The 23,378-nt window shown below is 43.0% G+C and overlaps 3 protein-coding genes and 1 non-coding gene across 7 annotated transcripts in view; 3 read left to right on the forward strand and 1 right to left on the reverse strand.

The window, feature by feature from the left end:
* The first annotated feature begins 294 nt into the window (after positions 1-294).
* On the forward strand, positions 295-458 carry LOC136707908 (U1 spliceosomal RNA). Its single transcript, XR_010804272.1, has one exon. It is a non-coding gene; the product is annotated as a U1 spliceosomal RNA (small nuclear RNA).
* Positions 459-2,962: 2,504 nt separating this feature from the next.
* Positions 2,963-7,028, reverse strand: pfdn2 (prefoldin subunit 2). The gene is made up of 4 exons (XM_066682082.1): positions 6,860-7,028; positions 4,540-4,628; positions 4,113-4,236; positions 2,963-4,026 (listed from the first exon to the last, which is right to left on the reverse strand). The coding sequence occupies exons 1-4, from the start codon at positions 6,920-6,922 to the stop codon at positions 3,838-3,840; spliced, it is 465 nt and encodes a 154-aa protein (XP_066538179.1). The 5' UTR covers positions 6,923-7,028; the 3' UTR covers positions 2,963-3,837.
* A 404-nt stretch (positions 7,029-7,432) lies between these two features.
* Positions 7,433-15,874, forward strand: nit1 (nitrilase 1). 2 transcript variants are annotated; one of them, XM_066682080.1, is made up of 6 exons: positions 7,433-7,802; positions 10,089-10,337; positions 10,721-10,824; positions 13,687-13,823; positions 14,246-14,371; positions 14,634-15,874. In XM_066682080.1, exons 1-6 carry the CDS (start codon positions 7,714-7,716, stop codon positions 14,892-14,894), a joined length of 966 nt encoding a protein of 321 aa, XP_066538177.1. In that variant the 5' UTR covers positions 7,433-7,713; the 3' UTR covers positions 14,895-15,874. The 2 variants fall into 2 exon arrangements, with proteins under 2 accessions (XP_066538177.1, XP_066538178.1); XM_066682081.1 differs by lacking the exon at positions 7,433-7,802 and adding an exon at positions 7,860-7,954.
* Positions 15,875-17,046: 1,172 nt separating this feature from the next.
* Positions 17,047-23,378, forward strand: part of clcn3 (chloride channel 3) — a 47,331-nt gene continuing 40,999 nt past the window's right edge. For 2 of the 3 annotated variants that reach the window (XM_066680514.1, XM_066680518.1), the window contains exon 1: positions 17,047-17,208. The gene's annotated coding sequence lies outside the window, so the exon portion shown is untranslated. Of the gene's footprint in view, positions 17,209-17,686; positions 17,808-23,378 lie in introns of all 3 variants that reach the window. The other variant, XM_066680515.1, reaches the window with a different exon arrangement.

The raw sequence follows: 23,378 nt of genomic DNA on the forward strand, positions 1-23,378 counted from the left end.
TACGTCATCAAAGTGCACGCTTCAAGAAAGGGATTAGGGCCTGTTGTAAGAATTGTGGCACGGGGGAAGACTGTGGACGGCAAAATCCCGGACAGTTTTGGAATCCCGGCCGGGCGCTTTTTTTAGGTCCCGAAAGAGGACATGTCCAGCGAAAAGAGGACGTCTGGTCACCCTATGTAAATGTTTTTTTTTAACCACTCGGTTAAGTTGGTTAAATTTAGCCGTTAAACCAAAAAATCTAAAGTAAAGGCGGGCTTTAGCTTCTCTGAGCTGCGATTGGTGGTCTACAGTCAAATTCTACAGTGAGTGTAGACTCTCAGCCAATCAGAAAGCTTAACTGTCTACGTTCACTGTAGACATTGCACTACTGTAGACTCCAAATGTGCGAATTCCCCAAATGTGGGAATCTCGACTGCATAATTTCTGGTAGTGGGGGACTGCGTTCGCGCTCTCCCCTGATTTCACTGGTCAAAGAAAGATTATGTATATTGTATATATTATTATTCATAGCTCAAGAATGAGTTTTTGTCAATCGAGAAAACACAACGAGAGTAGGAAAAACTATTAATTTCGCTGTAAATGCTGGAATGCAATGATGGAGGAATTCTGGAAGGTGTTAAATACACAGTGCACAATTAAGTCACTTGGTCTCTTTCCACAACAAAGCTATGGCTATTTTGGCTTAGGTATGTATTTATATTATTTTGCCAGTCCTGAGCTGATGGTGCTGCTGGACATCATGGTGTGCACAGGGCGAGGATATCCTCTGAACCCTGAAACGACAGTAGGACATTTCTGAGGAACGGAGTGGAGACCGTTTGATAAAGCTCACCCCAGTCCTGTACAAGACACCATTTTACTGGGTTTTTATCTATTTTATTGCTCAGTATTTATTTGGTTTTATTTAAGATTAATTATTGTATTCATTCTTGTAAATTAAATGAAACGGTGACAGTAAAACGTAAAAATAAATAAATAAATAAAAGTACTTCCGGGAACGGTGCACCGCCCCCTACTGGTCTATAGAAAACAAGATGTGTAGAGCTCAAACAGCACTTTTCCACCAACGAGGGACCAGAACGGTTGGCGAACAAAATTTGGAACCGTTAGGCGCGTTTCTAGGTTCGCGAACTAGAAAAGTCCGTTCCCAACAGGAACCAAACAAGAGATTTTTTTTTTCTTTTCAGCGCAAATCGTGACGTGGTCCGTTGTCGTATCGAAGAGCTCAGACACTCACACACAGCGTTATCTCCCAGTGGAGCTGGACTGGGTAATTTAATATTTAATAAAAAAAATAATAATAAAAATACACAATAATAGTAAATAAACCCGGAACACGCTCCGACGGCGCCCTAAACTTGAAGAATCGCGGGCCGCTTCTTCGTGGATTGAAGTAAACACACATGAGCTGTGGCCAAGTTTTTTTTAGAGGAAGACCCCCGGAAGCAGTGATAGATGCACTATTCTCCCTATGTCAGGTTGAAGTAGCCTTACAATCATTTTTAAGCTGTCGTTTTTAGGTAAAATACTACATAGAGTTCCTTTAAAGACATTTTTATTCCCCAATAACAACGTATCAGGCTGAGTTCTCATTTATCAGAACATGTCAATGATGAGAGTCCTGACTTTTAGCACTGTTTTCAAATCAACAGCAGACACTTCAGAGTTTAAAAGTGAAGAAATGATGTCACACTGAAAAACAAAAAGTCAAACAGGACACGTCCAGTTGTCAGATCTAAACCTCATTTAATCTTCATGGAACTCTCGGAGAGTGGAAAACTTTTTGTGTTCATTTTCATCTTCATCAGTGTGATGAAAGACTATTAGAGTTTATCAAAACACTTTCTCATTCACTGACTCTTATTAAAAATAGTCTGTGACTTTGTCTTGATCTGACCTCAGCTCTGTAAAAGATTACATATGAAACAGTCCTGTCATCCTGGGAATAATACATCTTCACTGTAGACACGTGTGCTTCATTTCTCACAAAACTTTTACTGTTATTCAAGTGTAGGTGTGAGAAAAAGGCATTCTGTGCCCTCAGTATTGATACGTCAGGCCTGCATTCTTGATAATAATGGTGACTATAATAATAAAATAATAATAGTATAATGATGACTATATGGTTTAGCTGCAGTGACAGTGTGCTGTCGTTCTGTGATGGAATGAGAGCAGGAATACTTCTTCACTCTTCTCACACACTAAACACACTAACAATTTAAAAACTTTTGTTTATAATTTACAACAGCAATCTTAAGAGGTTTATATAGGCTATTATACATGGTATATATCTACAACCTACAATCATTAATATATTGCTTTCATAAAATGTAAATTGCAATGTTTGATATGGAAAAACAATGGTAAACAATCAATACAGTATTTATTCACTTGCATGAACATTAATTTTGTTTTATTAGCCATATTTGGCTTCTTCATTTCAAATAAGTTATTCTGCATTCATTTTTATTTAAACTGAACCCTTGATGCTACACATCTCCAAATAAAAATAATACAGGGCGTCCTCGACTTACGACGTTGATCGGTTCCTACGTCGCGTCGTAAACCGATTTTCGGTGCAAGTCGGAACATACGTACGTACTGTACGTAAATAACATACTGTAAGCACTGATCCAATCCTAACACCTATCCTCCTCGGTCCCGAGCCGCGTAACCGTGTATTCTTCCGCCGCGCCGCGCACACCACACACGAAGTTTGCGTTACGACGTTTATGACGCAAAACCACTTACGTCGAAACAAGGCTTTATACAGTAAATGGGAGATTTGTCGTAACCACGAAACATCGTAACTCGGGACTGACGTAACCCGAGGACCTCCTGTATAGAGCTACATTTATATAGACATTTTGGACCACTGTTCTAGCGCTCAAAACATTGATTGCAACAAAAGTTGTACGTAACAGATTCAGTATTGTGCCAAATATCTAAAATGAAACAAGAACCACAGAATTTTAGAGAAAAAGATTCAAGTTGGTATTTTTAATTAATTAAACAAAACCAGACAAACACAAAAAGCTTCTTGGACACGAGTACAGTTCTGACAAGTGATCACACGGCGCTGTGCTCTGCTTTCAGAGTCAAATGATGGACAAAGGGCTCGTGACAAAGGGCTCGTGACAAAGGTTCTTTCTGAAGCAACTTTTTTGAACCAACGTTTTTTTGAGGCAGAGTGCACATGAACACGTAGAAGCCCAAAAATAACACTCAGGCCCCATTAGTATTCTGAACTCTTTATGTAAATGTATATGTAGTAACAGCAGTCAAGTTGTACACTGTCAGATCAAGGGTAGTCAGTGGAAAATTGGAAACTGAATTTACTTTAAGTGACAATTCCTTTTGATCTAGGGGCTTGTGCACCACTGAATATATCAAGTGCCTAACAGTAAAAGAGTGGATACACCGTCAGCTCCGTTGTAAATATTTAACATTCAGTAAAATGTGAAAGGCCGCTCATTGGCAAGGACTGGGACAGGACACAAGCTGCTTTCAGGACTTGAGTGTTAAAACAACATGAATTTTTGTGTAAAGGCTGTGATCTATAATACACAAAGCATTACGAAGAGACTGCCCTCTAGTTTGTATTGGCACTATTCAGTATACCCATTATTTGTGTATGTGCTGTATTTGTATAATTGTGAAAAATTATACAATAAACTATTGCCAGATCAGACTCACTGCTTCATTAGTTGTGACTAAAGACATGTGATTTTCAAAAACAAATATACAAAATTCACTTGAGATTTTGTGTGTTCAGAATACTCAGGCTCTCAAACTCAAAATGCCAAACAATTTTATACCAGTTAATAGTTAAACATTCTAAGAAACAAGTACTCCAGCTCCACTTTTAGACCCTCCCCCTTCATTCTCTTTGGGTTGATTGGCGTTGCCTTTGCCCTGTTTGTCATCTTCGCTAACCAGTCGGATGTTGTAGCGTTCCCGGTATTCCGTCAGTTCCTTCCCTTTGGCCTGCATTTGTGAACTGAGGGAGTCTACAATCTTTGATATCTGACAAAAGAAGAAAACCATGGCTTAATTTCCTTACACATTACTAAACAACCAAGGATAGATCACCAGCCAACCATATTGTGTACCTGTTCTTTATTGTTTTCCAACGCAGGCAAGACTTCTTTAACTGTTCTCTCCACAAGGACACCACCAACTAATCGATAGCACTTCCGTGAGGGGTCTACATCCTTCAGCGTGTCAATGACCAGGCTGTGAAGGGAAAAACTAGCTGTTTATTTGTGATAAAAAGTGCTGAGTTCCCAAACAAGGGACTGGCCACCCTAGAGCCCAGACCTCAATATCAATGAATGATTAAATAATACACAACGCAACAATGTCTAAGACTGAACTGTATAAGCTTTAATAAAGACAATGGGAGGATTATATTATTATTTTTCTTCTTTTGCAGGAACTAAAGTTAGCCAAATCTAACCAGCAGAGCCAGTTTTATTATAGGGTTTACTTGTCTTACAGTATAATGAAACAATGGGGCAACATTATTGAACAGAAAACCTGTGTTCATTGATCTCCATCTCCAGTTCAGCCGCCTTTGAGGCCATGCTGCGCTGCTCCTGTCGCATCCTCTGGAATGTAGCTACCACCTGTCATGAAAATAGACAAATTCATTGAAATCACTTGCCTGAATTCAAATCCAGCATCAACAACATATTTAATAGTGTGAAACCCCTCAGTTTCTCAGCTGGACTGAGGATAGTCCACCAACTCATGGTGCTTTTCCACAGCATGGTACCTACACGAATCGGCACGGCTCTTTTGCTTTTCCACTGGCCAAATCTGGTACCTGGTCCCTGGAACCAGGTAAGTTTTCAGTCCCAGCTCACTTCGGGTTCCAGATGTGCCAAATAGGTACTAAATGGTGAGGTGTGAACCCTGCAGAGTGCTGACTGACCAGAGAGACACATCAATCATTTAAATCCAGCACAAACTGCCACTTGCTGTATATCTTAAGTTACAGCAGCTTTCGCGTTTATTTTTTAACGTTTTCAGACTCACAACAGTAGCTCGTAACTTTACACTGAGGTGTTTTAAAGAGTTTTAAATGCTCCTTGGGCCAACGGCCGATGAAAATATCCAGTGAAAGCCGAACGTCCAACAAGTAAAACTGATCTGTGAGAACTGGGGCACGGAGCCATGTTCAGTCCAAAAAACAAAAACAACACACGAATACACGATGAGTAAACAGCGCATTACTTTACCACTGCCGTTGTGGTTTTCAAAGCCAGCAATTCTTGAGAGACAGGGTTTTACGACGTCACTGGTTCCAATTCGCGGGAGAGCCATGCCAGTGGAAAAATGACAAGCTTTAAGCGTGCCGAACCGGACCCATGTGGTTGAAAGGCACCATAAAAATATCCACCCAACAGTGTCCTGTGTCTACTAATGAAGGACTAGCTCAGAGCTACTGTCTCTGATTTTACATCTACAAGGTTGACCAATGAGGCCCTTTACCCCCAACTGATGCCCAGGTGCTAGTGTAGTGTGTGTGTGTGTGTGTGTCTGTCTGTTCACTGCCACAGACAAATGTGTAGAAATAATTTCACTGTATGCCGCACCATGGCAAAACAGCATGTTTACTATGTTTTACAGCAGCCAGCGAGTGGAAAGTGTTTAAACATTCCAACAGTACTGCTGTGTCTGATCCACTTATACAACAGAGTATAACCCACCACCCCAAACATACGTGCTGAAGACTGGTTACAGTAACAGTAAATAATTTAAAACCAAAAACACTGCTGTTACCATTTTATTATTAGGAAGTCTGGAGGGATATGAGTGAAATTAAGAGGTTTTTGAAGAGTCACTGTGTCAAGAGATTAAATTCTGTCATTCTTTATATGCACCGAGTAACTTCATGAAACAGATAGATACATACAGAATGATCAGTGGATTAGGAACACCTTCCTTGTATCTACATTCATTGTCCATTTTACCAGTTCCACTGACCACACAGGTGCATTTTGTAGCTCTACAATTACAAACTCTCATTCTTATCCCAATTTCAGCTTACACTTCAATGGTTAGGACCCACACAAGACCACCACAGAGCAGGCATGCACTTCAGTGACACTGAGGTGGTGGCAGTAGTATGTTGTGCTGGTGCGAGTGGATCAGACCCAGCAGTGCTGCTGGAGTTTTTAAGTCCTTAGCGTCACTGCTGGACGAAGAATATTTACCAACCAATAGCGTACTATGTTTACTGAGGTACTAGAGAACGACCAACACAAACCTTGCAGCAACAAATGAGCTACTTTCTGACGTTACATCTACAAGGTGGATCCACGAGGAAGGTGTTTTTAACAGAGTGGACAGTGTTTAAAAGGTTCTGTGGGTGTCCTAACCATTGAAAAAGAGGGGGAAATGGGAAATAACCATTGACAGTGGGTGTAGAAGGGTGTTCGTACAGTGTACATCAGACTGCACATGGTGGTGCCGTATTAGCTGTCAGGAATAGCACCTCTTTCACGCCCACAGCTCATTCCTTACGCAGACGTCCGGGCGTTCTAGTTTCCTATTCGAATTTCTGTTCCACCTTAAATGGTACAACAGTTCGTCGTGGCTACTTAAGGCTCTTACGCAAGAGTTTCTGTATCGGTCGTAAATAAGAACGAATGCTCCTGAACTGAAATCTAAAAGATCCGTAAATGTGCACACACAGCCGCAGGTCTACAAGACTCTCGGTAACTAACGTACGCTAGCTCGTCCGTTAGCTTATTGTGCTCTGCTGAGTTTTAGCGCGTCGCACGGCGGCGTGGAGGATTTAATCGATAAAAGCGGCATTCCGTGTGTGCGAGAAGGTTTTACACACAGGTACCTGCTCGGGAGAAGGTGTAGACTGCTTTCCTCCACCAATTTTACCGCTGCTGTTCGCTGCCATGCTGAAACGAGCTGCTGCAGCCGTGAGGACCCTCACTACACCCCAGTCATGTGCCAGTGGTGAACGAGTCGGCTCATTGAACCGAATCGGCTCTTTCAGAGGGACGTTGGAACCTGCAATAATTCAAGGAAAAAGTGAAATAATATAAATAATGAATTAATATAAACCGTATTTTGTTTATGGACTCAAAACACTAGAAACCAGAAAAGTGCCGAATTTGATCTTTGGAAGGCCATTACTTGAAAAAAAAAATTAAATACGCAAAGTACATCCAGATTGGCAACGTCTCTTTATAACGTATGCGAGGCTGCAAAACGGGAGACAACGTGGACATACAACTAAAATAAACTACTCTCCTATCTCAGATTATTATAAAACCAAACATTCATGGGTTGCAATGTACTTTGAGAACGAGGTTTGGAGAAATATTAATGCTGCTGAATTGAGTTGCATCGGTAAGAGCCGACTCTTTTTGGTGAGCCGAGTCAATTGATATAGCTCACGGGCTGTCCGTCAATAACGCCTGATCATGTAGAGAAACATAATCATGGAGCCTGTAAACACAAGAGACGTCTGTGTGACCTAAACAGTTATATATTGTTGTTATTTAGACGAGTGCAGGTGGTTCGTAAAACAAACGTTGATTACATTTAGTGGAAGGACGTGTACCATACGGGGTTCAATAGAGACATTTGTAAATATTTAAACAGACGTCTACTAGTTAAACGTTTATCCGTAGGTTTGTCAGTTCAAAGTCTTACTCGTTTCTGAAGGCTCGTTTTTCAGTGTCAATGCTTTTGCGTTGTTCTTTGAAGCAGGTGCTGCTTCTTTCAAAGTGCCCTTTACTCTGGAGAGCTGGGCTTGCCAGAAGTCAGCTCAGGTAAGATCATTTATGGATGATTACAAGCCATAAGAGTGGTCCATCGGTTCTTTATATGATTTTACAGCAGTGTGTGCTCTTTGGCAATGAGCTAGATCTAAGTAGTCATAATTTGCCATTACATGGACATCAGGCATCAGATCATGGCAGAGGTGCGCATGAACAAGGCTTCTAACCTCCAACATACTCTCAGAGCGCTGACAGTGACTGCCCGCTCTCTGTGTGTTCACTGCTTCTAATCACTAGTGTGTGTGTTCACTGTCATAGATGGGTTAAATGCAGAGGTCAAATTGTACTGTTGTACAATGACCACAAATCACAGTTTCATTTCACAAAATTAAAATTGCTTTGGGCTGGAAAACTGAGGGTAGGCTGTTTAAAATTTAAGTTAATATTTCTGTAAAGGCGCCATATTACATTACTACATACTGTTTCTGATAATCTGTAAATCAGTGGCTACGCTTGCAGTCATTTCCTGAAGCACAGCAGCTTTCAACTTATATGTTGCTAAGTATTTCACAAGGCTTCAGATTCCCATCTCAGGCCACTAGTTGTCAAAACAATTAAGGCCTGTAAATCCATGAAAGCTTGTGTAATTTGGAAGAATAAAATCCAACAAGAAATCAGGTAGGTGTCGCAGTCACACAGCTCCAGGGACCTGGAGGTTGTGGGTTCGATTCCCGCTCCGGGTGACTGTCTGTGAGGAGTGTGGTGTGTTCTCCCTGTGTCTGCGTGGGTTTCCTCTGGGTGAGTGTCTGTGAGGAGTGTGGTGTGTTCTCTCTGTGTCTGCGTGGGTGTCCTCCGGGTGACATTCTGTGAGGAGTGTGGTGTGTTGTCCCGGAGTCTGCGTGAGTTTCCTCTGGGTGACTGTCTGTGAGGAGTGTGGTGTGTTCTCTCTGTGTCTGCGTGGGTTTCCTCCGGGTGACTGTCTGTAAGGACTGTGGTGTGTTCTCTCTGTGTCTGTGTGGGTTTCCTTCGGGGGACTGTCTGTGAGGAGTGTGGTGTGTTCTCTCTTCGTCTGCGTGGGTTTCCTCTGGGTGACTGTCTATTAGGAGTGTGGTGTGTTCTCCCGGTGTCTGCGTGGGTTTCCTCCATGTGACTGTCTGTGAGGAGTGTGGTGTGTTCTCGCTCTGTCTGCTTGGGTTTCCTCTGGGTGACTGTCTGTGAGGAGTGTGGTGTGTTCTCCCGGTGTCTGCGTGGGTTTACTCCATGTGACTGTCTGTGAGGAGTGTGGTGTGTTCTCCCCGTCTCTGCGTGGGTTTCCTCCGGGTGACTGTCTGTGAGGGGTGTGGTGTGTTCTCCCCATCTCTGCGTGGGTTTCCTCCGGGTGACTGTCTGTGAGGAGTGTGGTGTGTTCTCTCTTCGTCTGCGTGGGTTTCCTCTGGGTGACTGTCTATTAGGAGTGTGGTGTGTTCTCCCGGTGTCTGCGTGGGTTTCCTCCATGTGACTGTCTGTGAGGAGTGTGGTGTGTTCTCGCTCTGTCTGCTTGGGTTTCCTCTGGGTGACTGTCTGTGAGGAGTGTGGTGTGTTCTCCCGGTGTCTGCGTGGGTTTACTCCATGTGACTGTCTGTGAGGAGTGTGGTGTGTTCTCCCCGTCTCTGCGTGGGTTTCCTCTGGGTGACTGTCTGTGAGGAGTGTGGTGTGTTCTCTCTGTGTCTGCGTAGGTTTCCTCCGGGTAGGTTTCCTTCCTCATGGTCCAAAAACACACGTTGGTAGGTGGATTGGCGACTCAAAAATGTCTATAGGTGTGAGTGAATGTGTGAGTGTGTGTGTTGCCCTGTGAAGGACTGGCGCCCCCTCCAGGGTGTGTTCCTGCCTTGCGCCCAATGATTCCAGGTAGGCTCTGGACCCATCTCGACCCTGAACTTACAGATAAAGAATGAATGTTTAGTATATGTGTAATGTATCCTAGACATGAAATTTAAATAATATATGGTTCAAATCTTAATGTTGGTAGAGAGATACTGCAGTATCCTGTTTTCATTTTGTACTCGTATGTTAATCTTCTATTGTTATTCTCCCAAGTACCCAGCATAATATCACTAGCCGCAGTCAGACATATTTTCATAGTAAAGGGGTTTCTCAAAATTTTACATGAATGGACAAACAACATTGTAACTGCTAGTGGTGGGTGAGAATGCACGTTTAATTAGATTTGAATGATAAACAATGCTTTTGTTATGTAAGCAAGGATATTATACATTTTAAAATAACACTCCAAGACCTGACTGATGCAGTTTAACCGATCCATATATACACACCATTCTGTTTTTCTCTCACCCACAGAAACACATTGTTGTTTAGGATGGCCTCGACACATCCTGTGGCTGCCGTTTGTCAGATGACCTCCACTCCAGACAAAGAAGCCAATTTCACTGCATGCAAGCGTTTGATCGAGCAGGCCAAAGATGGTGGAGCAAGCATGGTCTTCTTGCCTGAGGGTTTTGATTACATTGGGTCAAATCGAGAGGAAACGCTACAGCTCTCTGAAAGTCTGCAGGGTGACATCATCAGTAGATACACCCAGTTAGCCAAGTGAGTGCACTGGAAATCTGATTAAACCTTGCCTTGTAACATGTAACCCTCTTTTCTTCTGTTTAATATGTTACTGCTGTTTTTGTTTGGTTTTTCTAAACGTAAATCCCATGTCGAGGGATTCCATAAATACAGCCTCTAATTCATTGAGGAAAATATTTCATTAACTCAAATAAAATAATACAATTAGTTTGGGCTATGTTGTCATGACAATCTGACTCCTGCAGCTTAAATGTAAAAATAAAATGGGACAGACTTTAATTACCTAATGGCCATGAATCAAAGGCTACCTGCAGCTGCTTGCTTCACTTTTACATCAAGGCAGTTGTGTGGTAAAAACATCTGTGTGTTTTTACCATAAGGACATGCTCTGTTTTTTTAAGGAGGCTGAATGTGTGGCTTTCTTTGGGAGGTTTCCACGAAAGAGGGCACGACTGGAAGAACGACAGACGAATCTACAACAGCCATGTTATCATAAACGGACACGGTACTTGAAAGTTTCATTTATTTAGTAGGAGACCAAAATTGCTGCTTGTATTCTTCTGATGTTATGTCATTTAAGGCACTCGGTTCAATAACGACAGTAGCTTTTCTATAAAGGGCCATTAAAATTCAGACGTACAGAAAGCTCTTGACTTTATAAATAGATTAATTTCACTTTGTGAACCATTTTGTAGTACCCTCAAGTATCTGAAAATTGCTTTACTCTGTTCATAAAAAATTTTAAAACTTAAAAAAACTAAATCTAAACAAATGATTTGTTGACTAAATTACTTACTATTTGCAAGTCATTAATGTCAGCTCTGGGCGGCACAGTGGGCAGCAGGTAGTGTCGCAGTCACACAGCCACACCTGGAGGTTGTGGGTTCGATTCTGACTGTGACTGTCTGTGAGGAGTGTGGTGTGTTCTCCCTGTGTCTGCGTGGGTTTCCTCCGGGTGACTGTCTGTGAGGAGTGTGGTGTGTTCTCCCTGTGTCTGCGTGGTATTCCTCCGGGTGCTCCATTTTCCTCCCACAGTCCAAAAAACATGTTTGTAGGTGGATTGGTGACTCAAAAGTGTGTGTGTGTGTGTGTGTGTGTGTGTGTGTGTGTTGCTCTGTGAAGGACTGGCGCCCCCTCCAGGGTGTGTTCCTGACTTGCGCCCAATGATTCCAGGTAGGCTCTGGACCCACCGCGACCCTCAACTGGATAAGGGTTACAGATAATGAATAAATGAATAATATCAGCTCTGGTTGATTCCTCATTATTTACCAATTGTGTGTAAATATACTTCCTCTCAACACCTCAATTTAATTTCTTTAAGCCATACCCGCTTTTAAATGGTAATATGAAAGAAAATGTTAGAAAAAATATTGTTTAAATGAGTCAAAGTACATTATATATCTACAGGTTTGTGAAAATCCCGTGTAATATATTAATTCATCTCATTTCTTTTGTGTCCATTCTTGCAAATATTAATATAAAATAAATATAAATAATAAAGAAATAAGAGCAAAGAGAAACTGGGCAAGCCTAGTTTAGCTGGACCGCCATTAGCCATAGTCATAGTGGTTTTTCTGGCATTTCAAAAACATTAAAGCCCAAAACAAATCCCCTTGTCATTGGAAGGTCTGGAGAAGCTTTGGTTTCTTCATATCAATGCCTTTGTTTACAATAATAACCAATAATAACTAACTATAAACTAGTTTCTCTTGTCAGTTGCTGACAGTGTGTGTGAGATCATGGAAAGCCTGATATTTCCTGTTCACACAAAGCTACAAAAGTGAAGCGCTAAGTTGAGATGACTTTAAAGCAAATTGTTTACCAGAAAGCAACAAGATAACATTTTAATATCTGAGTTTTTGAACATTTCTGAAACCAAGCGCCTTTACATTTTATCAGTGATCTACACTCGATAAAGGAACAGGGCCTCGCTGGAACTAGATATTTATTACTGACTTACATTTCTAGAAGGGTCCGACTGATAAAAGAGTGCTTTTAACAGTGTAATTAATTCACAGACTCCTTTATTTTGAGTAACACCTCGCTCTGGTGTTCTTTAATAATCCGGAGATTTCCCCCGTTTTCTATAAAGTTAAACACAAAGCCGTGCAGATGTCCTTCACTCGTCAGAAAGTCAGTAACGAGATGACTTTCTGTTTGTTAAATATAGAGCAGAAAACAAAAGGCTGTCACAGAAACATTCTCTGAATATAAAGAAGAGACTATGATAAATATTACTTCAACAACGTTCACCACGTTTCTGTTGGAGGCTCCAGTAAAACACTGAGCTGCACCGCGGTGGATGGTGGAGCTACAGCGCTGAAGTGGCACGGGCGTGTCCCAGTTCAGCTCTCAACACTGAGCCCTTGGACACGCAATATTTAGGTCCCAAAAAGAGTATATGTCCAGGAAAAAGATGACCTCTGGTCACTGCCAAACGGTTCCAAATATAAATCACAAACTGGAATGTGGAATATGAATCAACTATCAACAGATGGTGTAGTGGCGCCACCTTAAGTTCTCTCAGTGCTACACGGCTGAATTACTACTCACGCTTGTTTCAACATTAGGTGTCAGACAGTCAGTCAGTAAGCGCATATTTCTCTTCTAGGCGCAAAAAGTATTCAGTTGGCATCTTGTGCTGTGGGCACCTCGACATTTATTGTTACAATAATTTAAGTAAAGAAGAAGCTTTTTGCAGCGTTGGCTCTTGTATGACATTATATAGATGTGATATCTTTGCACCTTTCATTCATTCATTCGTTATCTGTAACCCTTATCCAGTTCAGGGTCGTGGTGGGTCCAGAGTCTTCCTCGAATCATTGGACACAAGGTGGGAATACACCCTGGAGGGGGCGCCAGTCCTTCACAGTGCAGCACACACTCACACATTCACTCCAACCTACGGACACTTTTGAGTCACCAATCCACCTACAAACGTGTGTATTTGGACTGTGGGAGGAAACCAGAGCACCCAGAGAACACACCACACTCCTCACAGACAGTCACCCGGAGGAAACCCACGCAGACACAGGGAGAACACACCACACTCCTCACAGACAGTCACCCGGAGGAAACCCACGCAGACACAGGGAGAACACACCACACTCCTCACAGACAGTCACCCGGAGGAAACCCACGCAGACACAGAGAGAACACACCACACTCCTCACAGACAGTCACCCTGAAAAAAGCCCCGCAGACACAGGGAGAACACACCACACTCCTCACAGACAGTCACCCGGAGCGGGAATCGAACCCACAACCTCCAGGTCCCTGGAGCTGTGTGACTGCGACACCTACCTGCTGTGCCACCATTTTCAATTCCATGGCTCTCACATAATGCAGTTGTGTTCACTACCTACAGGTGAGGTAGTGTCAGTGTATAGGAAAGGTCACCTGTTTGATGTAGAGTTGACGGGAAAAGGTGTGTCTCTGAGAGAGAGTGCTTTCACCGTACCTGGTCCTTGCTTAGTTTCTCCTGTCCAGACACCAGTTGGAAAGGTACACAATGTCACATTTAAATTTCTTCCCTGTAGAACACGTGTTAAAGGGTAACACCAGCAAATACCTGTTTAGCCTTTGGTTAAAGTCACAAGACATGATGTCAGTGGGTGTTTGAGACACAACTTTAAAAAAGGCATAAAACGTACCTTTGTCTTGCAATTGGCCTGTCTGAGGTCATCGGACATATCCAGAACTGCCCCACCCATGGTTATGTCATGATGACCAACAGAACTCAACCCAGCACCTTAGAGAAAGACAGAGAAAAGAGGCTGGGTTAATACAACCCCTGGTGATGCTCTTTAACTTATTTTAAAGGTATCCCCACTTCTGCACTTGACTGTATGGCTATAGAAATACCTTCAAGTGTATCTGCTCGTATGTGCTAACTAGTATTATTATTTTATACTTTGTCTATATAGGTAGGTCTTGGTATCTGCTATGACCTGCGCTTTCCTGAGCTGTCACTGGCTCTCCAGAGACAGGGGGCGGAGATTCTAACATATCCGTCAGCATTTACTGTGGCAACAGGGGCTGCCCACTGGGAGGTGAGACACGGGTAGAGACCTGGGTGGGAGGGAAGATGGCCTTGTAATAAAAATGCTTAATGAACACTATTCCTGCTTCAAAATAATGATGAGGAATATGTTTCTTTCTTTACTTCTTAAAGTGTTACAGTAATGACTGTGTAGTATGCGTGGGGGTATTTATTCAAGTCTGCTGGTCAAGTTTTGCTTCTATACTGTGTACTATTAAATTTTTCATATTGAGAGAAGGAAGATGCAAATAATTTTCCTGTCTTTGTTTCAGGTGCTTTTGCGAGCAAGAGCCATTGAAACACAGTGTTTTGTTGTGGCTGCGGCTCAAGTAGGAGCTCACCATGCGAAGCGCTCATCATATGGCCATGCGCTAGCCGTAGATCCATGGGGCGTGGTCATTGGGGACTGTGGGGGGACCGATGGGGGCATGGCTATGGTGGAGATAGACATGCAGAGACTACAGGACACCAGAAGGGACATGCCAGTCCACCTTCACAGGAGGGAGAGGGAATACTACAATGGTCTGGACTAAACACTGTTTGAAACCATGTCTGTATAAAACAAGGATGAGAAGAACAAGACAGATATTAGGACCACAGCGTACCTTTATGGCCAAATTAATCTTGGGATATGTTTTAATATGAAATATATGAACTTTGCTAGAAACAGATTGATTTTACACAGCCCTGCTGTAACTCGCAGTTCCAACTGTAAACTTCATTAAAGGACTAAAATGTTTGCTGTTACTGTACACTACTAACATTATGTTGGAAAAAATACTCTGAGTAAAAACATTAAATCATTAATTAAATATTGGGTATATATTTTTTAAATCTTTTTATTTTGCTTAGTGGAAATTAATACAATTATCATCTGTAACTGGGCGGCACAGTGGCGCAGCAGGTAGTGTCGCAATCACACAGCTCCAGGGACCTGGAGGTTGTGGTGTGTTCTCCCTGTGTCTGCGTGGGTTTCCTCCGGGTGACTGTCTGTGAGGAGTGTGGTGTGTTCTCCCTGTGTCTGCGTGGGTTTCCTCCGGGTGACTGTCTGTGAGGAGTGTGGTGTGTTCTCCCTGTGTCTGCGTGGGTTTCCTCCGGGTGCTCCGGTTTCCTCCCACAGTCCAAAAACACACGTTGGTAGGTGGATTGGCGACTCAAAAGTGTTCGTAGGTGTGAGTGTGTGAGTGTGTCTGTGTTGCCCTGTGAAGTATTGGCGCCCCCTCCAGGGTGTATTCCTGCTTTGCGCCCAATGATTCCAGGTAGGCTCTGGACCCACCGCGACCCTGAACTGGATAAGGGTTACAGACAATGAATGAATGAATGAATCATCTGTAACTGCTTATACAGTTTAATGTTTGATTTTGGACTGTGGGAAAGAACAGGAACACCCAGAGGAGCACACCAAACTCCTCACAGCCAAACAATGTGTGTCTCAAATGCACAAACCTAGGACTTTACGTGTTGCACCACTGTGTCACACTAGTAGAAATTATTCACCAGTATTATGACATAAGGTTAATTACAGTCTATGCTGACAATATTAAAAAATAATCCGCCACAAAATGTCTTGTTCTTTTGAATATGAAAATGTTATTTTAAAATTCATGGAATCTTTGGGTGTGTTCTCCCTGTGTCTGCGTGGGTTTCCTCCGGGTGACTGTCTGTGAGGAGTGTGGTGTGTTCTCCCTGTGTCTGCGTGGGTTTCCTCCGGGTGCTCCGGTTTCCTCCCACGGTCCAAAAAAACACGTTGGTAGGTGGATTGGTGACTCCAAAGTGTCCGTAGGTGTGAGTGTGTGAGTGAATGTGTGTGTGTGTGTGTGTGTGCTGCCCTGTGAAGGACTGGCGCCCCCTCCAGGGTGTATTCCCCGCTTTGCGCCCAATGATTCCAGGTAGGCTCTGGACCCACCGCGGCCCTGAATTGGATAAGGGTTACAGATAATGAATGAATGAATAAATGAATGGAATCTTTGGCAACGTGTTATGCCCTATGAGGCATTTTTGTCATTAATTTTTTATTGCACAATCATCAACCAAAATATTACAATTACCTTTTAATTTTGAACATATGAATATTCCTTCTTTTTCTCCCATAACCTCCTAGGAGACAACTATTTCAACTTTTTTTTTTCCAGCTTTTACCTTTCTCATACTGTATTTGCTCTCGGACAGTCAGTGTCTGCTTGGCCATGTGAATTGAAACATTGTGTTTTTGGCGCCATCTACAGGCGGTCTGGTGAAACTGCGTCTACATTTAAGGTGGAACGGAAACTCCAAATATGGAGAAACTTCAACATTGTTGGCACGACAGGGACTTACAGCTGGGATTAAAACTTGTGCAGACGAGACCCTGATCTCTCCTATAAACACATATACATTTACATAATAAATAATAACAGGAAGTCTGATAAGTTAAAAATCAAACATCAAAAAAGGTAAAAGATCAATTATGATTATTTAATGTTTTCTCTTATATTTCTAGAACTCAGAATGCGATGTGTAACTTTCATTTATCATAATCATCCCCTACAGAGCCCCCTCATGATCTGATTAAAATGTCTCTCAGGTTGGCACTTTATTAGAGAGAGAGAGAGAGAGAGAGAGAGAGAGAGAGAGAGAGAGAGAGAGAGAGAGACCAACACAAAACAACGCTGGGGGCACACCGGAAGAAAACGTCACTGACACAGGAATGGTGTAAACCCCTATCTCTCATCAGCAGCAGAGCTGAAGATGGCTGCTGAGACCTGACAGAGGACTGCTGGACTTTGTTTGTGTGTTTGTTTGTGTTCAGTAAAGCGCTGAGAGCATGATATTTCGGCTCGGGACCCGTTCTGAGGCTTCGTTGCTGAGGTGAGATCATCAGCTCGTTCACTGAGGACCGTGGACGCTGTTTGGCGGCCGTTAGCTCGTTAGCTTTTCTCTGTGAGGTTTTTCTCGGAACAGAAACATCATGTTTGCTCCGACGTTCCCCTTAAACCCACCTTCGGGGGGGCATTACAGCCTCGTAAAGAAAGGTCTGGGAGTTGCAGGCTGTGTCTGTGGTCGCTGCTGTCCACGCAGGGCTTGTGTGGTTTGTAACGTTGGGCTGAAAATGTGACTTTCGCCTTCAGTGTTTTTAATTAGGCCGTCTCCTTCACACAGGTGTGACCACACGGCCACAGAGCAGGGTCCTGTCACACCACACCTGGGCTTAGTGTCTTTTAAATGGGTTAGATCCCACTTCGGGTTTGTGTTTTGTAATATGGAAATAAAATTTAAACAATATTCACCATAACAGTAGAATCACAAGTTTTTATTTCCTCAGAAATAACATTCACACTGTTTACAGGAGGACACAATCAGAAAAGCCGTTTCAGTTCTGGTGGGTGCTGGACTGATATCTGAAATTGCTTGAATGTTCTCCAGTGTTGTGGCAAATTCATTCTGAAACAGCACACCCTCCCAATGTGGTATGTGAGCACAATAAACACTTTGCATTATATTCTTATGTGAAGTGCTTCAGTAAACATAGCTAGTGTTAAGGACTAGTTCTGTTTAAAACTGAGGTTTTATGTTAGTATTGGCTGATACTTGTTTCTGTTCTGTAACCACTCCATCCTAAACAGTTTTGGTGAGGTTGAACCATGCCTGGGATCATTATGTGCAAGGCAGGAGCACATTGGGCCTCTTTACACTTAGTTTGACATGCGTTTCTGCCTAAAAAGTATACCATACGTGTTTAATTTTTGATTTATGTGCTCTAACCAGCTGTGAATTATCTGCATTGGCAGAGAAAATAAAAGCTATATCCTGTACCTGTTAATGGCCGAGTAAAGGCAGAAAACTGAATGTTGGACTACGAAGTATAACATCTTAAAGTTATGGGCATTAACGGCTCATTAATCTACAGCCAATTACTTGTAAACTAGGGTGACCAGACGTCCTCTTTTACCCGGACATGTCGTCTTTTTTAGACTTGGCGGAATTTCACAAACGTCCGGGATGTTGTTTTTTCTAGAGCTTACATAGAACTTCGAGAAGCGCTTCGTTCACAAACTAGTCCCGCCCTCCCCTACTCCGATTGGTTCACTTGAGTGAGAAGGGGGCGTGGTGAAGTAGCCTGATATCGTCTGATTGGACGGTCTGACTGTAGAGCTACCGTTATTGGTCGATAACCACCTCTGTAAACATTTAATTGGTCAGTCTGCAGTCCCCCCCCACCCCCCCTCCCCCCCGAGACGTGTCCTCTCTTTCACCATCTCAGATCTGGTCACCCTATTGTAAACACACTAATTACACGAAAACTGGGAGGTTTAAATTGTTTCTATCAAAAGCTTTATTTCTCAAATATTATAATTAAAGATGTTTGTGACAGACTCTGACCCATTTATCTACGTCATGTTGATAAACATAGTCCAGCTGTGTCAGTCAGTAGACAGTTGCTCCCAAATAGCTCCCTGCTCCCCGTATAGTTAACTTTTTGGATTTCAAAACATAGACTACTTCTACATCAGGTGTACTAAATGTTATACAGGGAAATGTGAAGCTTGCAGTAAAACATAAATGTTTTTGTTTTCAGGCATACAGTGCATTATTTTGGGTGCAGAAAATATTATGACTAATATTACGCACTGCACACAGTGGAGACATTTGAGATTCGACCTCACATTTTCATTCTTTCATTCATTCATTATCTGTAACCCTTATCCAGTTCAGGGTCGCGGGGGGTCCAGAGCCTACCTGGAATCACTGGGCACAAGGCGGGAATACACCCTGGAGGGGGCACCAGTCCTTCACACGGGCAACACAGACACACACACAAATTCACTCACACACGGACACTTCTGAGTCGTCAATCCCCCTACCAACGTGTGTTTTTTTTTTTTTGGACCGTGGGAGGAAACCAGAGCACCCGGAGGAAACCCACGCAGACACAGGGAGAACACACCACACTCCTCACAGTCAGTCACCCAGAGGAAACCCACGCGGACACAGGGAGAATACACCACACTCCTCACAGACAGTCACCCGGAGGAAACCCATGCGGACACAGGGCGAACACACCACACTCCTCACAGACAGTCACCCGGAGGAAACCCACGCGGACACAGGGAGAACACACCACACTCCTCACATACAGTCACCTGGAGGAAACCCACGCATTTTGTTAAAAAATAAATCACTGGCGCCCCCTCCAGGGTGTGTTCTCACCTTACGCCCAGTGATCCCGTGTAGACTCTGGACCCATCGCAACCCTGAACTGGATAAGCGGTTTCAGACAATGAATGATAGAATGAATAAATCACATCCTCCAAGAATCAGTTGAACACCCCAAGCCCAGGTCTGTATGATCAGACTCTTTACCACACAAACAGAGTGAAAACAGTGAGAAAATTGAATTCATGACTTATGCTAGTCATCTCTTGCACACTTAATTAAAACATGGTATTTGTAGAATTCCTCTCATTCCTTCTCATACGAGGACGAATATTCAAGTTAATCTGCGTTCTTTCTTGAGGCACTGCTCTCCCTCCTCTTGGCTGATGCGTTCAGCTAGTGTAACTCAGTCTGAACACAGGAAATGCATTCTGTTTGTGGAGGAGATATGTCTCTGAAAGCAGCTGGAGTGATCCAGTCACTAATGCGTTTTGGGAGGGTTCACACTTGGCTTTTCAACACGCCCATTGGGTTAGCTTATACTCACATTTTCAATGACAGTATCTGTAAGCTATTTTTGAAACCATTTCAAAAGTAATTGTGATTGGTCGTATGGTGTAGATAATTTGCTTGGCAGACTGTTTTTTTACAGTCATCTGTCTTGCCCTGACTGTTTACTGACATTTACAGTTCGTGTGTCACCCACTGGTGCTGTCCTTGGTTTGGGCAGTGGAGCATTCTTCCACTGTTATGAGATACTTACTACTTCCTGTTTTTAGCAAAGACTTTAGATGTATAAATACTTTATGCTGTATGTGCAGTAAAAGCAACTGGCCTGTCTTCAGCCTGTTCATTGGAGAGCTTCCATTGGAGTTTTTTCCACAATCATAATTTCAGGGTGATTTTTATTTATTTATTAATTTATTATTACCGCAATCATCAAAAATAAGTGGTCCAGCTCATCAGTGCCTTCATAAATATTCCTGGGCTTGAGGGAGGATATAAGAAATGCTGTTCCCTTTTTTAACCAAAAAAAAAAAGATCAAAAACCTCCCTGTATTAAAACTAAAAATGCTACTCTTTCTTTCTAATCCCTTTGCATCGATCCCCAGAGCCGGGAGGTCATGACTGAAGTGCCATTGAGCAAGGCACCTAACCTCCAAACGCTCCCCTGTCTCCGTGTTTAGGGCTACCCACCGGTGCGTGCATGTGTGCTCACTGCCCTGTAGCGTTCACTAGTGTTTCATGTTCATTTACAAAGATGTGGTCTTAATGCGAGTGTTTGTTTAGGATGATTCTGCATTACACTGATACAGTTGTGACATGAATAGACTGCCACTCCCATTTTGTTTGAACTCCCTATCTCCATTGATGTTTTGTTTTCAGTCGTGTGAACCAAAGAAATGTTTTCGACACTTTTGCATGATACAATATCAACGTACTTCAAGGTGACAGTATTACCGTTTCTACATTGTGTACATTCCATATTCTATGGAACATCATTCATCTGCTGAAATCATGGTGAGCTGTTATTACAGTTAATTCCTTAATAACCCCAACTTAATATTAAGTGGAGGCGGCGTGGTGGTGCAGCAGGGAGTGTCGCAGTCACACAGCTCCAGTGACCTTCAGGTGACTGTCTGTGAGGAGTGTGGTGTGTTCTCCCTGTGTCTATGTGGGTTTCCTCCGGGTGACTGTGAGGAGTGTGGTGTGTTCTCCCTGTGTCTGTGTGAGTTTCCTCCGGGTGACTGTCTGTGAGGAGTGTGGTGTGTTCTCCCTGTGTCTGCGTGGGTTTCCTCCAGGTGACTGTCTGTGAGGAGTGTGGTGTGTTTTCCCTGTGTCTGCCTGGGTTTCCTCCGGGTGCTCCAGTTTCCTCCCACGGTCCAAAACCACTCGTTGGTAGGTGGATTGGTGACTGAAAAGTGTTCATTTGTGTGTGAGTGTGTGTGCCTTTCTCTGTGAAGGACTGGCACCCCCTGTAGTATGTGTTCCCACCTTGCAGCCAGTGATTCCGGGTAGCTTCAGGCTTCACCGCGACCCTGAACTGGATAAGTGGTTACAGATAATGAACGAATAAATAATTAAGCGTTAGTGTGTTAAAATGAGAGTCTGTGGTGTTTTTTTTGTGTAATAATGGGATTATTGTTACCATATTGTTGAAACACAACCCAATCTCTTGTGAAACAACTAAACTCAGCTGAAGATGTTATTTTGCTTTGTTTGTGATGTGTCAGTGCTTGTGGTTGTTTTTTTAGCACTGCTTAAGTGTTGGTCGTGCTGAGTTTGTGTTGTTAGGAGGATCTGAAAATGCTGATTCATCTCTGCAAAACATTTTAGGGTTACGCCTCCTTGACAATTGAGATTGTGTGTGGAATGTTGTGTTCGTCTGTGAATTAAGTTTTACAGCAATATCTCTTGCTCAGCCACAATAAAGTGTGAAAAAGGAGACGACACGATCAGGTTTCAGTCCAAATGCAGCCACATGGTGCTTGTATTTGTGTCTATGTGTCCACTGACAGTGTCCACATGTAAGCAGTGAAATGTGAGAGTATCCCCCAACACCATCCACTGAAAAGAAAGTGAATTACCCAGAATGCATGTTATCTTGGTGTGCTTTTTTTATCTCAGCGTTATAATGTCGTTACCCACCCTCTCTCTCTCTCTCTCTCTCTCTCTCTCACTTCTCTGCCCAAGCGTTGCTCTGGAGACCTAATCGTCACTCTTGGCTTTAGCTGATGTCACCTCTGAGTTTGTCAGACACACATGACTTTACATTTTATTTAACGTGGCAACAATTCAGTTAAGAATCAGAAACTTCTACATTAAAGTGAGCAATGGTGTAGCTGTGGGTTTAAAGCCACTGTCCATTCGTTTCCTTTCATTCATTCATTCATTATCTGTAACCCTTATCCAGTTCAGGGTCACGGTGGGTCCAGAGCCTACCTGGAATCATTGGGCGCAAGGTGGGAATACACCCTGGAGGGGGCGCCAGTCCTTCACAGGGCAACACACACACCCACACATTCACTCACACACTCACACCTACGGACACTTTTGAGTCGCCAATCCACCTACCAATGTGTGTTTTTGGACTCCTCACAGACAGTCACCCGGCGGAAACCCACGCAGACACAGGGAGAACACACCATACACCTCACAGACAGTCACCCGGAGGAAACTCACGCAGACACAGGAAGAACACACCACACTCCTCACAGACATTCACATGGAGGAAACTCACGCAGACACAGGAAGAACACACCACACTCCTCACAGACAGTCACCCGGAGGAAACCCACACAGACACAGGGAGAACACACCACACTCCTCACAGACAGTCATCCGGAGCGGGAATCAAACCCACAACCTCCAGGCCCCTGGAGCTGTGTGACTGCGACACCTACCTGCTGCACCACCATGCCGCCGTCCATTCATTTTTATACTTTTTTCTAAATATGATCTGTACATTTTATGATGAATGTGGTGCAGAGAGTATGGCACAGGCTTTTGCCTTTGAGATTTTATTTTATTTTTAATGATTTTTAGGTTTAAATGAGTGTGAATGTTAGGTGCAACTAAATTTGACTTTGTGAGCAAGGAGTGATGAGAGACTGAAGACTTGGGATGGAAGAAAGTCAATGATAATAAATAAACACACAGCATATGTTGACTCCTTTTAACTGAATCAAGCAAAAATGGAAATAAAACACCACGGTTGGCATCACATGACTGATATTGTGATTATCCACACAGACCTAACTTACTACAAAATTCATATCGGCTCCAACAGCGGGAGACGTACATTTGCCAGATTTAATATATCTTTGATCATTATTGATTGATTATTGATCATTTTTAGAGCCCTTGTTGAGACTGGACTGAAA

Source organism: Hoplias malabaricus, chromosome 9, assembly GCF_029633855.1.
Source record: "Hoplias malabaricus isolate fHopMal1 chromosome 9, fHopMal1.hap1, whole genome shotgun sequence".
NCBI classification, from domain to species: domain Eukaryota; kingdom Metazoa; phylum Chordata; class Actinopteri; order Characiformes; family Erythrinidae; genus Hoplias; species Hoplias malabaricus.